Source organism: Coregonus lavaretus (assembly GCF_964263955.1).
Source record: "Coregonus lavaretus genome assembly, chromosome: 27".
Lineage (NCBI taxonomy): Eukaryota > Metazoa > Chordata > Actinopteri > Salmoniformes > Salmonidae > Coregonus > Coregonus lavaretus.
The window spans coordinates 26,027,123-26,044,351 of record NC_140014.1 but is presented as its reverse complement, the minus strand read 5'-3'; the positions used below and the strand labels follow the sequence as shown (position 1 = coordinate 26,044,351).

At 47.6% G+C, this 17,229-nt stretch overlaps 1 protein-coding gene across 1 annotated transcript in view; it reads left to right on the top strand.

Annotated features, from left to right (window-relative positions):
• kiaa1109 (KIAA1109) overlaps positions 1 to 17,229 on the top strand; it is a 99,412-nt gene that overhangs the window by 40,587 nt on the left and 41,596 nt on the right. The window contains exons 27-55 of the mRNA XM_084144177.1: positions 21 to 515; positions 708 to 981; positions 1,184 to 1,321; positions 2,019 to 2,089; positions 2,188 to 2,358; positions 2,581 to 2,701; positions 2,820 to 2,963; positions 3,138 to 3,268; positions 3,610 to 3,812; positions 3,997 to 4,194; positions 6,097 to 6,308; positions 6,466 to 6,768; positions 7,014 to 7,166; positions 7,326 to 7,572; positions 7,777 to 7,931; positions 8,092 to 8,296; positions 8,544 to 8,711; positions 8,847 to 9,037; positions 9,123 to 9,298; positions 10,209 to 10,788; positions 10,918 to 11,116; positions 11,249 to 11,524; positions 11,632 to 11,725; positions 13,703 to 13,909; positions 14,184 to 14,419; positions 14,601 to 14,845; positions 16,554 to 16,659; positions 16,762 to 16,859; positions 16,976 to 17,164. Coding sequence (XP_084000303.1) covers positions 21 to 515; positions 708 to 981; positions 1,184 to 1,321; positions 2,019 to 2,089; positions 2,188 to 2,358; positions 2,581 to 2,701; positions 2,820 to 2,963; positions 3,138 to 3,268; positions 3,610 to 3,812; positions 3,997 to 4,194; positions 6,097 to 6,308; positions 6,466 to 6,768; positions 7,014 to 7,166; positions 7,326 to 7,572; positions 7,777 to 7,931; positions 8,092 to 8,296; positions 8,544 to 8,711; positions 8,847 to 9,037; positions 9,123 to 9,298; positions 10,209 to 10,788; positions 10,918 to 11,116; positions 11,249 to 11,524; positions 11,632 to 11,725; positions 13,703 to 13,909; positions 14,184 to 14,419; positions 14,601 to 14,845; positions 16,554 to 16,659; positions 16,762 to 16,859; positions 16,976 to 17,164 — 5,986 coding nt within the window. The remainder of the gene's footprint in view (positions 1 to 20; positions 516 to 707; positions 982 to 1,183; positions 1,322 to 2,018; positions 2,090 to 2,187; positions 2,359 to 2,580; positions 2,702 to 2,819; positions 2,964 to 3,137; positions 3,269 to 3,609; positions 3,813 to 3,996; positions 4,195 to 6,096; positions 6,309 to 6,465; positions 6,769 to 7,013; positions 7,167 to 7,325; positions 7,573 to 7,776; positions 7,932 to 8,091; positions 8,297 to 8,543; positions 8,712 to 8,846; positions 9,038 to 9,122; positions 9,299 to 10,208; positions 10,789 to 10,917; positions 11,117 to 11,248; positions 11,525 to 11,631; positions 11,726 to 13,702; positions 13,910 to 14,183; positions 14,420 to 14,600; positions 14,846 to 16,553; positions 16,660 to 16,761; positions 16,860 to 16,975; positions 17,165 to 17,229) is intronic.

Below are 17,229 nucleotides of genomic sequence, written 5' to 3'. Positions count from 1 at the left end.
CCCTCCTTCTCTCCTCACAGTACTCTTACAGAAGTCCCTGAGGGCTCCCCAGTGTCTCCCAACAGTGCCCAGGAGCGCTCCTCCCTCCGCTCCCCTCTCTGCTCGCCCATCAAGCGCCAGTCCTCTGTGCACTCTGGCCGGCTGGGCAGCACCAAGAGCCTGTCGGCGGCAGTCTTCACCGACAAGCCCCCGCCGCCCCTTTCTGGCGTCCAGTTCAGCAGTGAGGTCTCCCGTAGCGACGAGAACGTCCTGGATTCTCCTCGCCAGCGCCGGAGCTACAGCTCCTTCCCGTTCACGCCGTCCGCAGATTCCAGCACCTTCCACCAGTATCGCTCAGCAGACTCCAGCATGTCGGTGGCAGACAGCGAGGCTTACTTCTCAGCAACAGAGGACTTTGAGCCCATCAGCAGTGCAGACGAGGGTCCAGGCACCTACCCTGGCAGGAAGAAGAAGAGGAGGCAGCAGCAGATGCAGTATCAGCCCCAGCAGCAGTCCTACCACATGGACCACTACAGGTGGGTACTCTACCTGCTAAATGACTGCCCCTCCATTCCGACCCTACCCCCTCTCACCTAAGTTTTTACTTTCTTAGAGAATGTGTTCTCAGTCATTTTACTTAGTAAACTCAGTCATTTTACTTAGTAAAATAAAGGGAAACAACACATGATTACAGTAGCCAAACCAATCTGTTGTGAATTTGATTCCAGCCGAAGCTCCATCTACCACAGTGTGGAGGGACCTCTCACCTATGTGTTGAACGGGGATCTCATCACAGAGCCCAGGCCCCTGCCCATGCCCCCCATGCTGCCCCCGCTGCCAGCCCACCCCATCCCCAGCCACCAGTCGCAGGCCTCCTTTGTGTCGGCGCTGGGGTTGGAGGAGGAGGGCTCAGTGGAGGTGGAGAAGACCCCCGAGCCAGGCCTGGTGACGCGACAGCCCCACGTCATGGCCTGCTACCAGAGTTATCTGGCCCACTACCAGGTAAGGCTGGGACACAAGTGTATTATCCCTGAACTCTCATTATTATTATTATTATACGATTTGATCGGAAAACTAAGACGTGTATCGTGCATCAATGTGACACCCCTGTATGATTGTCTGTCAGGTAGAATAGGGAATCATGTTAGCTCTATTCATTACATCTTCAACTTACTGACCGTTTACCCTTTTGAATACACCCCAGGTGTCCAACTGGTCTCAGAAGCAGCCCACCAATAAGAGGACCTCCAAGTCCTCGCTGCACCGCCCCCTGGACCTGGACACGCCCACCAGTGAGGAGAGCTCTGCCTCCTTCGACCAGCTCTCTGTTCCCAGCTTTAAGGTAAGAAACACATACTATATAGACCAGGGGTATTCAACTACTATTTGAGAAGGTCCGGTCAGGAAAATTTCCTAGGTGGCAAAGGTCCGGATGGATATTGTCATTTTTCGGCATCGTAACAAACCCCCACATTGCAACGCATTTTACCCCAAACTGTTCACACCCCTCTTGTTGGTAGAGAGAACATTTTGCAGTTTTAAAGCAAATTTCCTGCAATCCTACACACCCTACACAGTGACTCAACAGAATCATTATGGGCCCCCTTAGGGTCGAGGCCCCTGGGCACGTAATCTGGCCATGATAACTACAAGATTTAGATAGCTGGTTAGCCTAACTTACCTACCTAGCTAACATGCGCTAGTTGATCAACTGGAAATTTCTGACAAGGTCTGTCAGTGAATGACATGAGGAAAATGGCCCATGCACTACCACATTTAGAAATTCCACCTTGTGCCTACTACTATTACAACTATCAACAGCAGTAAGTTAAAAGACTGACTGATTTCCTTTAAAAAATATATATATTTTAAAAGGAAATCATATATATATATGGACCCGCGGTACGTATTGATCCTTTTCTGGGTCCGGATCCGGACTGCGGTTGAGTATGGCTGATGTAGACTGTGTGTGTTACTGTGTGTGTGTCTGTTCATCGATGGAGTACCCTAAAGTCATAACCCTTTCTCTTATGTTGTAGGTGGTGAAACAAGGCCTCTCTGCCAGCTCTCTACTTGACAGAGGCCTTTCGTTGATGGGAGACACAAACAAGTATTTAGAATTGATTTTGCTTGACTTGGATCTCTATGGTCCGCTCGATGTGTGTTTCACACACACATCTGTAACTGCATCTCTCTCTATGACTATAGCCAGCCCTACACGCCCCTGGATAAGAAGGCTATGGAGAACACGGACGACACCACCACTGAGGACTGGACCATGGAGCAGCCCCTCTCCCAGACCAGAACCACCGCCATTGTGGAGGTGAAGGGGGCCATCAATGTGGTGCTCACCCCTCTGGTGGCTGAAGCTCTGGACAGGTAACAGCTACTGGGTTTATACAAAATTCTAGTATGCCATAGCCACCAAAGGCTTTTGTAGAAATACCATTATAGGTCATCTTATAGAACAGCTCCTCAGAGAAAATGCTAACCATATTAACTTTCCATCTGCAATCAGTATCTCCCCACTACAACTGTGTCCAACCACTCTCCAATAGTATATTGCTCAAGTCAGTGACAATGTATGGGGTGTTCTTTCAGATACATTGAGTCCATGGTCCACTACGTCAGTATCCGTCACCCTGCAGCCATTCTGGATGACCTGCATGGGAAGGTCCTCAATGAAGCCTATCAGATCAGCAAGTCCACAGTAACTGAATCCGTAGGTGAACCTCACCAATTGGCAAATCTGGCCAAAAGTAGCGCTATAAAGAGAATAGAATGCGATTTTTAGATGAACCCTAAGATTGTCCTGTTTTGAAATGTTTCCCCCACCATAGAGCTCAGCCAAGCAGGAGAACAAGCTATCCAAGACGGAGGGTACCACAGGCTCCCTCAACACACCCCATGGCCAAACGGACCTGACGGTCAAACCAGACAACGTGAAGATCAAGGGCCTGCAAGCCAACGTGTCAATTCCTAAGGTAGGAATTGTGCCATGGAATTGTGCCATTGTGCCAAGAAAATTGTATTTGGCTTAAACAGAGTTTGCGCTCATTTGAAGTGAACTCATCAGGAGTCGACTGCAGTCCAATGCTGACCTCCTTTCCTGAGTTGCATCTCAAACATCCAACACATCTTTCTGTCTGACTGTACAGGTGAACCTGTGTCTGCTCCAGGCCTCGGTAGAGGAGTGTTCTCCCTCCAGCTCCAGTAAGAGCCACATCACACACGTCTCCCTGGTTGCTCTCTGCTTCGACAGGATCGCCACACAGTTTCGCATGAACAGGTATCCTCACTTCCACCAGCCTGCACGGGTCTCCTTATGACAAACACACACACACACAGAGTTACACCAAACCTGCGGGCGGCAGGTAGCCATGTTGGGTCCATAACTGAAAGGTTGCTAGTTCAAATCTCTGAGGTGAAAAATCTGTCTGTGCCCTTAAGCAAGGTACTTGAGCCTAATTGCTCCAGGGTTGCTGTTGATAATGGCTGACCCTGGCCGTGACCCCACTCTCCAAAAGTGGGATATAAAAAAACAAAAAAAACATGAAATAGGACAAATATAAGCATCCACCAAATTATTATTATTGCAACCTGTGCGTACCCTTCCGTCTGTCTCCACAGGGGCATAGTGGAGGAGACACCCAACACTGCAGAGCATGGCCGTCCCTCCGTCAACTTGGAAAAGTACGCCTCGGCCACCAAGATGCAGCCGCAGTCCTCAGGCTCACTGCGCTCCAACGCCGGCATCGAGAAGGGCAAGGAGATCGCTGCCAAGCTTAACATCCACCGCATCCACAGCCAACTACGAGGCCTGGATTCCACAGGTAAGAATATGCTATTTTAAATGTTATGCTCTACAGTGTGTTTTTTCTACATGTGCTGGGCTGGAACACCATCCTTCACACCCAGCAGGCTATCCATGACTGGAGTTGGAGACTCCTGCCTTAATATAATATTACGTGTTAGCCAACTTTCACATTTTCTCCTTTTTCCTGTCCTGTGGTTTAGACATAGGAACGTGTGCAATCACGGCCATCCCCTTTGAGAAGTCCAAAGTACTGTTCAGCCTGGAGGAAATGGATGAGTTTGCCCTGGTGGATGAGACAGAGAACCAGGTGGCTGCAGACCTGGCCCGCACTGGCGCATCCCTGGAGAAGTGGGGCTGGATCATGTTTGAGTGCGGCATTGAGAACCTCACTGTCAAAGGTAATGTGTCATTGCCAAAGATAAACTCAGCAAAAAAATAAACGTCCCTTTTTCAGGACCCTGTCTTTCAAAGATAATAATAACTTCACAGATCTTCATTGTAAAGGGTTTAAACACTATTTCCCATGCTTGTTCAATGAACCATAAACAATTAATGAACATGCACCTGTGGAACGGTCGTTAAGACACTAACAGCTTACAGATGGTAGGCAATTAAGGTCACAGTTATGAAAACTCAGGACACTAAAGAGGCCTTTCTACTGACTCTGAAAAACACCAAAAGAAAGATGCCCAGGGTCCCTGCTCATCTGCGTGAATGTGCCTTAGGCATGCTGCAAGGAGGCATGAGGACTGCAGATGTGACCAGGGCAATAAATTGCAATGTCCGTACTGTGAGACGCCTAAGACAGCGCTACAAGGAGACAGGACGGACAGCTGATCGTCCTCGCTGTGGCAGACCACGTGTAACAACACCTGCACAGGATCGGTACATCTGAACATCACACCTGCGGGACAGGTACAGGATGGCAACAACAACTGCCCGAGTTACACCAGGAACGCACAATTTTGTCTCACCAGGGGTGATGGTCGGATTTGAGTTTATCGTTGAAGGAATGAGCGTTACACCAAGGCCTGTACTCTGGAGCGGGATCGATTTTGAGGTGGAGGGTCCGTCATGGTCTGGGGCGGTGTGTCACAGCATCATCGGACTGAGCTTGTTGTCATTGCAGGCAATCTCAACGCTGTGCGTTACAGGGAAGACATCCTCCTCCCTCATGTGGTATCCTTTCTGCAGGCTCATCCTGACATGACCCTCCAGCATGACAATGCCACCAGCCATACTGCTCGTTCTGTGCGTGATTTGCTGCAAGACAGGAATGTCAGTGTTCTGCCATGGCCAGTGAAGAGCCCAGATCTCAATCCCATTGAGCACTTCTGGGACCTGTTGGATCGGAGGGTGAGGGCTAGGGCCTTTCTCCCCAGAAATGTCTGGGAACTTGCAGGTGCCTTGGTGGAAGAGTGGGGTAACATCTCACAGCAAGAACTGGCAAATCTGGTGCAGTCCATGAGGAGGAGATGCATTGCAGTACTTAATGCAGCTGGTGGCCACACCAGATACTGTTACATTTTGACCCCCCCCCCCCTTTGTTCAGGGACACATTATTTTTTTAAATTGATTAAATAGAGATTTTTGGGCACTTCCCTACATACAATACCCCATAATGTCAGTGGAATTATGTTTTTCGAAATGTTTACATTATTTGTTTGTTCAGTATTTGTTCAGTCTGCTTTCCATCGGACACTGGGAGATGAATTCACCTTTCAGCAGGACAATAACCTAAAACACAAGTTCAAATCTACAATGGAGTTGCTTACCAAGAAGACAGTGAATGTTCCTGAGTGGCTGAGTTACAGTTCTGACTTAAATCTACTTGAAAATCAATGGCAAGACCTGAAAATGGTTGTCGATCAACAATCGATTTGACAGAGCTTGAAGACTTTTGAAAAGAATAATGAGCAAATGTTGCACAATCCAGGTGTGGAAAGCTCAGAAATACTCACACCTGTAATCGCTGCCAAAGGTGCTTCTACAAAGTAGTGACTCAGGGGTGTGAATACTTATGTAAATGTGATATTTCTGTATTTCATTTTCAATACATGTTTTCACATTGTCATTTTGGGGTATTGTGTGTAGATGGCTGAGAATTATTATTATTTTTTTTTTATTCAGGCTGTAACACAACACTGTGAAATAAGTCAAGGGGTATGAATACTTTCTGAAGGCACTGTATATAGACATTGGCATTTAGATTCACTTTGAATTGACTGAATTTAATTTGAATTGATTAAATTGATGTTATTAACCCCATCACTGTAACACATTTGCCTGATTGTGTGCAGGTGGGCGTCAGTCGGGTGCAGTGCTGTACAGTGCGTTTGGCGTGATGGGGCAGTCGGGTACGGGCGTGAAGACTGGCATGTCCAAATCTAACGGCTCATCGTGTTCTCAGACGGGCAGCGGCTACAGCACCGATGTATCTGATGACAACCTGCCTAACGACGCGACAAGACCCAACTCTGATGCCAACGGAAACTCAGACTCTGACGATCAGGTAACTCGTCACTCTCCGTCACTTTGAACTGTTGTACAAGTACTTGATCCAACCTTGTTTCAGTAACAGAGAGCGTTCAAACAAAAATATAGACATGCTTCTCTCTCTTGCTCCCCTTCTCTCATTGGTTTATGCGTGGTGTTGATTGCTCTTGCAGGATGAAGGGGTGGAGTCTGACGACCTGAAGAAGGACCTCCTCCTCATGCCCCCGCCCCCTGACTCCAGCAGCATGAAGCTCACCATCAAGGAGATTTGGTTCAGCTTCGCTGCCCCCACCAATGTACGCTCCCCCTCACAGGCCATCTCCAGGCAGCTGAATCTCCTGAGCACAGCAACGCCGGCGATTGGAGCCTGGTTGGTCCCCATCGACCAGCTCAAGTCTTCTCTTCGTAAGCTGGACATGGAGGGCACCTTGAGAGTGTGTGCTGTCATGGGCTGCATCATGACTGAAGCCTTGGAGGTCAGTACTGCACAGATTGAGGGCTCCAATGCCTTTTATCCATTAATTGTCCTATATTTCCACTTATTGTATATATTGTATGTTGATTGTGTAAATTCCTCTGGCTGTATTTTGTCTGTATATTTGTCTATTGCTGTCAGCACCATTTCACCAGGTCAAATTGAGGGTACATGTAAACGTCCTTGGCAAATAACGGTGATTCTTATTCTATATGAGACACATTTTCTTTCCCTTGTTCTGTACAGAAAAAGAGTATCCACATCCCCTTTCGGAGCAAGTACAACAGGGTGACCAAGAGAGCACGCTACCTCCACGAGAACCCCTCCTGTCTGCTGTGTAACATCCTGCATCGCTACCTACAGCAGGCTGACTACTCTGTGATAGAGGAGGCCACCATGGTGAGTGTGTGTGTTGTCTTTAGAGGCTGGAGAACTTCAGTCTGGACCATGATTGACTGAATCAGGTGTGTTAGTGCTGCGCTGGAAATAGTTCTTATGGGTCTACCTTAAGCTACCTCCTAATTAACCATTAAACCCATCTGATCTCGTCCTCACTAGAATGACGGGCTGCCTGCCCTGGTGACCCTGAAGAAGGGGTTGGTGGCTCTGGCCCGGCAGTGGATGAAGTTTATTGTGGTGACCCAGGGCTTCAAGGCCATCGGCCTGATGAGGCCCAACCAGCTGCCCAAACCCAAGGAGACCCCCCAGCAGCAGACCTTCCAGGACCAGAGCCAGGGCCTGGACAACGGAGCTGCGCTGCAGAGTGACACTAGTGCAGACGGGGCCGAGTTTGAGTTTGACGCAGGTAGGAACATATGTTTTTCCCCGGAGGATTACGTTTCTGGTAAATTAATACATGACGGATAGACTTTATCAAACCAATTGTACTGAAAAGTCCCCCCACATGTTAATGAATTTGATAATTATGATTATAATGACGATGAGGATGACAATAATGCATGCAGTATGTTGGGCCAATGGGTTATATCATGTTGTAACTGCTGTCCAGCCACAGTGAGTGAACACACCATGCTGCTGGAGGGAGCATGCAGCCGCCCCCTGCCCACAGGAGACAAATCTGGACCAGTCAGCGGGGTGGAGATCATGAGGAAGCTCTCCAAGTCCCACACACACAGTGAATCTGCCCTCAAAATAAAGGTAAAGGTATGTATATCCACCTGTCTGTCTGCATTGTCTACTTCAACTTTGTACCTTTTTATAATTATATGGGTGGACAGGGGCGACAGGGCGGTACCACTTGCCATTAGTATACCATAGGAATGCATTTGTTTTCACACTAATGATATTGGTGTGTGTTCTTCAGGGCTCCCACCCATACCAGTCCCTGAGCTACACCAGCGGGGACACAGCGGCTGACTCCCCTGCCCATGTAAGTCGCGTGGGCATGCCTGCCAAGGACAGTCCCCGTAAAGAGAGTCTGCTGAGCTACCTGACAGGCAGCTTCCCCAGCCTGCACAACCTGCTGGAGAGCACGCCTCAGAGGAATGAACCCGCTGCCAAGAGCACAGGTACGCTCACATTATCCTTAGAATGTAACCATGTGATGGACCAGGGTTGCCCACACCTGGATCAGACTTGGTTTGCGTTCCAATTCCATACCCTCGTTCCCGAAGTGTGAACATTGTCCTAAAGCATGGGTTATAGGGAATTTCCACCATATTTCTATACTAATTCGATTCCTTTTCAAGCTATCATGATAGACAATTGGTAGAGAATTGGACTGCAACATGACATTATGTTTGCTCCCCCCTTTAGGTAATAGTGTGGGACCAGATGTGGTGACGGAGCACCCCCTGCTGTCTGAGCCCTCCTCCGTCAGCTTCTACAACTGGATGTCCAACGCTGTGGGCAACCGGGGCGGAGGGAACGCTGTCCCCCAGGAGTCCCCGGTCAACCGCTCCCAGCACAATAGCATGCAGACAGGTAGGGGGAATGTCGTGAGAATCTTCTGTGAATGTTGGGTTGGAATGTTGGTGATGTAACCAACCCCGAAAGCTCACAGTAAAATCATTTTTAAAAATAAGGTCACCCTAAGTGTCTGTTTCTGTTGCTCCTCAGGCGACACCTGTAACCTCCCCACCATCCCATCAGCGTCAGACTTCAACACTGTGCTTTCCAGCGACCAGAACACTCTTGACGGAACACAGTCTCAGCACTCTCAGCACAGCACCAGCCAGGATGACATAATGATGGCCGACATTGAGGAGGGCAACCAGTGTCCCGCTGCCGTGCAGCTAGCAGACGCACAGGTAACCTGTTGAGAGAGAGTGTGTGTGTGTGTGTGTGTGTGTGATAATTCTGATGATTCTCTCTCCCTTCCCTCACAACACACAGGTTGTGTTCAAGCCTCTGCTGAGTCACACAGGGATCCAGGCCCAGGACACCACTCCTCTCAGCTACAAGATGTACTTCGGGGAGCACCTCTCCTTCTCTGGCACCTTGGAGTGTCTCAGAGCAGACATTGTGGACTCTGACACGTCCAAAGAGCGGAAAAACAAACGGTCAAAAAGGTAAATTAACCAAGTATCTAAAATAAATCATGTTTAGCGAGTCCCAATAGTCTTAAAGGTGCAATCTCTAAGACGGGGTTCCCCAACTGGCGGCTCGCGGGCCGAATTTGGCCCGGGGGTGGTTTTATTTGGCCCTCCAAGTTTTCTGAGCAAAATAAAATATATATATAAATATTCTGGGGGGGTAATTTTCATTTTCAAGACTGTAAAAACACCAGGAAATCAGCTACAAGTGATTTTAATTTTGGAAATCTGTTCCCAAGTATTCCCACGCATAATAAAGAGACATATGTGATCGTATACAAATAATAACAATTAATTGTATTTACATTGCGCTTTTCTGCCGACTGAAGTTCTCAAAGCACTTTACATAGTAGGGGGAACTCACCTCCATCCACCATCAATGTGTAGCACCCACCTCAGTGATGCACGGCGACCATTTTTGTGCCAGACCGCTCACCACACATCAGCTATCAGGTGGAGAGGTGAGGAGTGATATATGCCAATTAGGAATTAGGGGAATGATTAGGTGGCCATGATGGAATGTGGCCAGGTTGGGAATTTAGCCATGACACCGAGGTGAACACCCGTACTCTTACAATAAGTGCCATGGGATTTTGAATGACCACAGAGTCAGGGCACCTGTTTTAATATCTCATCCGAAAGACAGCACCCTACGGAAGGCACTGTCCCCATATGTAATCAAGGCTTGAAATGATTTTGTTTTAGACAAATATTATATATTTTTGTGCTTTTTGCTGTCAATTTGTAGTCTAAAAATATATGTTTTATTATGTTCCGACCATCCGCTCAAGAAACAATTGTCCCGCGGCTGAATCTAGTTGATGATCCCTGCTTTAAGATATCCTGCCACGTAAAGGTCATCTTCTCTTGCTCCATCCCTCTCAAGACAGGGCATGCCAAACCTCCCTCTGCTGGAGTTCAAGCCTGCACTGCTGATCGAGACGTTCAGCCTGAACGCTGTTGTGATGGAGAAGTCTACCAGCACTGGCCCGCCTAACTCCACGGCTGCCGCTGCTCCCCTCGCCTTTCACGACCTGAATCGTCGCCACTACAACACCTTCCACTGCGACTTCACCATCGCCTGCCAGGCCATCAGCCAGCGTGTGGACATGGCCCTGGTGCGCCTCATCCACCAGTTCAGCACCATGGTGGACGACATCAAGGCCACACAGACAGACATCAAGCTCAGCCGCTACACCGCTGGCTCTGCCTCCCCCACACCCACCTTCAAGGCGCGGCCCTACCGTCACTTCCGCTCCTCTGACTTTAGCCGCAGCTCGCGGGGAAGCACCAACGGAGCCGGGCGGAGTGGGGCTGGTGGCGGTGGGAACACGGCTCAGAAGAGCAAGCGGGGTGGAGGGGGGGGTCAACCGCTCAATGGCCCCCCGTCAGGACTGGACACGCTGGGCAGGAGGGAGCCTCGGGGACGCAACACGCTTGGTCGCTCGGAGCGCCGTACCTCCAAGGTACACCAACCAGTATGTATCTTCATTTTACAATGATCATATAGACTGTATATTTCTAAGTGATCTATCAAATGATGTATGCTCTGTTTTTATTGGTATCTAATAAATTCAATCAATCAATTGATCAAGGTGTCGCGGAAGGGCTCTCGGGATGTGGCGGACCACATGGCCATCCAGATGGATGACTCAGACTCCATCACAGTGTCAGAGCAGAGCGAGCCCTCTGCAGAGTGCTGGCAGAACATGTACAAGCTGCTCAACTTCTACTCCCTCATCTCTGACCCCACTGGTATCCTGGAGAAGAGCTCCCCTGAGAACTGCCTCTCGGGTAAGGCTCTCGCCCTCCACTCAGGCACTTCTAGCCCCTACCCCCTAGGTACTTGTGTAGATCTTGTGTAGAAGTACGAAAACACACACTCATCGTTCGATCATTTGTGTGTGCGTTATGTGGTCTGTGCAGACGGTGGCCGCAGTCCCTCGGAGCCCCTGTGCAGGGTGATCTTTGAGAACGAGCAGCAGGAGCCCACCACCCCCACCAACAAGCCTCCGGCCGGGCTCGGGGCGGGGGGCCGACGGCGCAGCTTGGTGAGCTCTGAGCCACAGCACGTCACCCTCATCGTGTTTGGCATCGGCATTGTGAACCGCACCCACCTGGAGGCAGACATCGGGGGCCTGACCATGGAGGCAGAGCTAAAGAAGATCCACGGCAGCTTCACACTTAAGGAGAAGATGAAGGGTGAGGCTCTTAGCTCTTGGTTTACATCACTAGTTCAATACACTGCCTCTTTGAATTACATTATTCAGTGCCATATCTGGATTATCATTCCAAAATCTGTTTTTCAGACATACTGCACCAGAAAATGACAGAGACTTGTGCATCAGCCCACATAGGAGGAGTTAACATTGTGCTCCTGGAGGGTATAACGCCAGACATTCAGTAAGGACTGCTCGAATTTAGGTTGATAACTGTTTAATTTGCATTTTGTATTACCACATTGAGGCTTGAAGTTTGATAGTGTGCATTAGGTCTATGAATTAATTATAAGACCTAAAATACCCTCTGTTTGTAGTTGGCTTGCCTGTCATTTTGGTAACCTGTAAGATTCATTATTACATTTACATTTTAGTCATTTAGCAGACGCTCTTATCCAGAGCGACTTACAGTTAGTGAGTGCATACATTTTTCATACTGGCCGCCAGTGGGAAACGAACCCACAACCCTGGCGTTGCAAGCGCCATGCTCTACCAACTGAGCTACAACTTTTTAATTTCCTACCCCACTGTGTCAGTAGCTATGTTTCGATTAACATGTCCGGTGATTTTGTGTCGACATTAAAAATGTGTCTCGGTATAGAAAATAGATGCGACAATTGCCTACTAGGGTGCGTTCCCATTTAACTATCTTGTCGATAAAAACAGGTGGACATAATGACGTCAGACCCCCCTAAAAAAAAACACAAAAAACCTAGTGTTGAATAAACGTTTTGTGATTTAGTGTTTCCATTACCCATTTAGGCAAATTGCGCATTAATAAATTGGCGACGGCCTGTATGCCGTTCCACCTATCTGTTTCATGTCTCAGATAGCAATCGGAAGCCAGCATGGATAGAATGCAATAATTGACAAATATTTGACATATTCTAATAATTCTTGTGCGAACGTATCGCCACAGTCCGTGCCATGGTGAAACTTGAACTCCTGTAGTAATAATTGGATGATGAAACTTACCAGCCAACCAGAGAAGTGAAGCAATTCAGGCAATTTTGAAAGTCAGGACAATCCTTATTCTGCAAAGAAACGTTATTTTTTATAGTTGAACATTTTGATTTTGCAAGCAGTAGAAATGTAGAATGAAATGTGGAGTGAAGCTTTATAGTTACGTAATGACATAACGTGCCCCGCGTATCTTCAAAATTATTCGTCAAGAAGAAAAATCCATCCCTGTCAAACGGATAAAAATGTTGTCGGTCTTTAGAAATGTCTCCTATCTGCCGTTTCCATTACACATGCCGCAGTGATGTTTTTGTTGTTGCGACATTGCTTTTGTCAAATAAATCTTGGTCAATGGCAACCTGCTTACTGATTGCATGTCAACCTACTGTGTAAGTAATATCTACAGTTACTTCACACTAATCAAATCCTATAAATATTCAAATGACTGCACATATTCGGCTGGCAACACTGGAAAGACTTTTGGCAGTCGAAGGAGGGTGAATAGATATTCGAATCTAGTCTGTTGTCTCCATATCTCTGGGTGAATACTCAATATCTCATTTGCTCTTTTTTTTTTTTTTACTTTCCCTGGCTTTCTCTTCCATCGTCTTGAATAGACTGGAGGATTTCCCTACATCTCCAACCAGCACTGCCAAACAAGAGTTTCTGTATGTGTTTATAACTACTGCACCTTGGCACATCATAGCAATGCCACAGTACTGTAGTACTAAGTTAAGGCACAGCTTTCATTTTGTCTGGAGTCTGTGGTACCCCAGTGTTTCGTCAGTGTACAGCTCTTGTTATGTTATTCTCCCTCTTCATGTTAGTCTGATAATCCCCCACTCCTTTTCTCTTCTGTTTCTGTGTGCCTTCCTTTATGTGTATGGCGGGTAGATGATCTTTATAGATCAGCCATATGACAGCAATTCCTCCTGTAAATGTGATCAATATTATTATTATTTTATTTTTGGGGATGATTTAGGCAGTGTAATGCAATGTCATATAGAACCCTGTAGTTCTTATGCCCCCATAACATGGATGTCGTTGTGTGCCTGTTAATGTTTAGTGTGCTTGTTGTCTAACAAAAATGACCCAAACACACATTTTTGTACATGGTTGTTGTTCTATCGATGTTGTCCTGTGTTAACCTGTAGTCAAAAAGTAATATTAGGAACGCTGACACTCTGCTGTACTATTGCAGAACGGTTGTGAAATGCAACATAGCGAAGTCCCAGGCCCTGTACAGCGCCCAGCGGGGCCTGAAGACCAATAACGCCGCTGTGTTCAAGGTGGGCGCCATCATGATCAACATCCCCCAGCACCCAGCCACGCTGCACAGCATGATGGTCCGCAGCTCCCACCAGCTCTCCAAGCAGATCTCCGACCTCATCCGCCAGCCATCCAACGTGTAAGTCTCGGGGAAGAAATTGTTGTATTATAAATACTTTGAGTCCCATTGAAATATAAGGTATCTCCTAGGGGAGCCCCGGCCATGAATTGGGGCTGGGTAGGCAGAACTGCTTGCTCATTGTGGTCCTCACCAAAAGGGTCTTGTATGAGAGGAAAGCACTTCAGTGAATCGTAACATTTAGAGAAGAAAGCATAATTTCCTTTCCTCAGTATCTCCTTCATGGACTAAGCAATACGTGTCTTCATTCTGAGCTACGTTATTTTCTCTTTAGGCCACCCCTCAACAGGGAGGACACCCCCACCCCTCAGCCCTCTGAAAAGGCATCCAGCATCAACCAGACCCCTGTGGAGGCCAACGAGTTCCCCCAGCTGCCGGAGGGGCTGGAGAAGAAGCCCATCGTCCTCAAGTTCAGCGCCATGATGGACGGCATCACCATAGGAGCGGCCCTGCTGCCCTCCCTCAAGGCTGAGTACAAGATGGGCCGCATGAAGAGCCACGGCATGACAGGTAGCGTAGCACCAATCTATAACCCCTGACTTAGGTAATGGGATATTGTATTTGTATTACTGTGTATGTGGATGATGTTACTATTTGTGAAATGGCAATGTTTTCTTAATTTCCTCTGAGTTGATTGATAAAGTTATTGACTTCAATTGGACTTCCTCATCCTTGTTTGTTCTCCGTGTAGGAGCCCAGACGAGGTTCACGTTTGAGCTGCCCAACCACAAGCTGTGTTTCCAGTCCAAGGTGTCTCCGGTGGACACCATGTCCGCCATGCCCCCTTCAGCCAGCCTCAACCTCCCGCCAGTTACCATGTCCGGAGAGTACATCATGGAGGACCACGAGGGCCACTCAGACTTCACCGACGACTTCCCAATCCCCATGAAGCAGGGCAACTACCTCCAGGGGAATTACCTGCGCTGTGTGGCTGAGGTGAGGCTGCCACAGTCAAGTAGAGTAGCTCCAGTATTGCTGTCTATACCCGACTATTCTTTATATATACAGTACCAGTCAAAAGTTTGGACACACCTACTCATTCAAGGGATTTTCTTTATTTTTACTATTTTTTACATTGTAGAATAATAGTGAAGACTTCAAAACTATGAAATAACACATATGGAATCATGTAGTAACCAAAAAAGTGTTAAACAAATCAAAATCTATTTTACATTTGAGAATCTTCAAATAGCCACCCTTTGCCTTGATGACAGCTTTGCACACTCTTGGCATTCTCTCAACCAGCTTCACCTGGAATGCTTTTCCAACAGTCTTGAAGGAGTTCACACATATGCTGAGCACTTGTTGGCTGCTTTTCCTTCACTCTGCGATGCGACTCAGCCCAAACCATCTCAATAGGGTTGAGGTCGGGGATTGTGGAGGCCAGTTCATCTGATGCAGCACTCAATCACTCTCCTTCTTGGTCAAATAGCCCTTACACAGCCTGGAGGTGTGTTGGGTCATTGTCCTGTTGAAAAACAAATGATAGTCCCACTAAGCGCAAACCAGATGGGATGGCATATTGCTGCAGAATGCTGTGGTAGCCATGCTGGTTAAGTGTGCCTTGAATTCTAAATAAATCACAGACGACAGTGTCACCAGCAAAGCACCCCCACACCATAACACGTCCTCCTCCTCCTCCATGCTTTACGGTGGGAACTACACATGCGGAGATCATCCGTTCACCCACACCCCGTCTCACAAAGACACGGCGGTTGGAACCAAAAATCTCAAATTTGGACTCCAGACCAAAGGACAAATTTCCACTGGTCTAATGTCCATTGCTCGTGTTTCTTACCCCAAGCAGTTCTCTTCTTCATATTGGTGTCCTTTAGTAGTGGTTTCTTCGCAGCAATTCGACCATGAAGGCCTGATTCACACAGTCTCCTCTGAACAGTTGATGTTGAGATGTGTCTGTGACTTGAACTCTGTGAAGCATTTATTTGGGCTGAAATTTCTGAGGCTGGTAACTCTTAATGCACTTATCCATAGGTAACTCTGGGTCTTCCATTCCTGTGGTGGTCCTCATGAGAGCCAGTTTCAGAACAGCCTCAATTCGTCAGGGGCATGGACTCTACAAGGTGTCAAGCGTTCCAAAGGGATGCTGGCCCATGTTTACTCCAATGCTTCCCACAGTTCTCAAGTTGGCTGGATGTCCTTTAGGTGGTGGACCATTCTTGATACACACGGGAAGCTGTTGAGTGTGAAATACCCAACATAGTTGCAGTTCTTGACACAGGTGTTCTTAATGTTTTCTATACTCAGTGTATTTGAAGTGGTGAGCACTCAGTCCGTTTGACCTGACGAAGATCCTTGTGGATCGAAGCGTTGTCAATAAGGGCAGGGCTCGACACTGACGTTTTTTACAAGGAGCACGTGTGCGCCTAAGTTGAACAATGTAGGCACACACAAAGAAATCTAGGAGAACAATTACAAATATTTTAGGTAATAAAGCTAGAATCCTTCATTTTTCTAAGCACACTGGTGCTCCTAAATTAAAATTCCAGGTCGCACAGCAAAATATTTAGATGCATATGCGAGTAAAATGGTCGTACTGTAGAGCCCTGAAAGGTGGTAATTGTGAGCATATTCAATGTGCAGGCCTTTCTGTTATTTTCATTGATTTCAATCCACCTTCATCTAGATTGGTTCTTTTGAGCACAACCTCACAACGGACCTCCTGAACCACCTGGTGTTCCTTCAGAAGGTTTTCATGAAGGAAGTCAACGAGGTCATCCAGAAAGTATCAGGTCTGTCCCGCTGTATAACACAAGAACACTGAAAGTTGTTGATGTTGTGTTTCAGTATTTTGCTTAGACACTTTGGGTGAATGCTTGTTTGTGTCTATGCAGGAGGAGAGCAGCCCATCCCTCTGTGGAATGAGCACGACATCTCGACAGACGCTGACAAGCCCAAGATTCTGCTCTACTCACTCAGTCTGATGTTTAAGGTACCTGTATAAGAAGCAAGAAATGTCCTGCAATATGCATATATGCCCGCCTATATTTTGTCCTAATCAATTGAAAATGAAATAAATTGACTTTCCTGAACACTTGTGGTTTGCAGGGGATCCAGATGACGGCCACCACTCCGTCCATGAGAGCGGTGCGCTTCGAGACAGGGCTGATAGAGCTGGAGCTCTCCAACAGGATCCAGTGTAAAGCCCAACCCGGCGGAAGCAGCAGCTATCTTAAACTGTTTGGGAAGTGCCAAGTGGACCTGAACCTCGCCCTGGGCCAGATAGTCAAGCACCAGGTAGGCTACAGCAGATCAATATAGGTTGTGTTAGTTTCTATTGGCTGCTGCAATCAGGTTCCTCC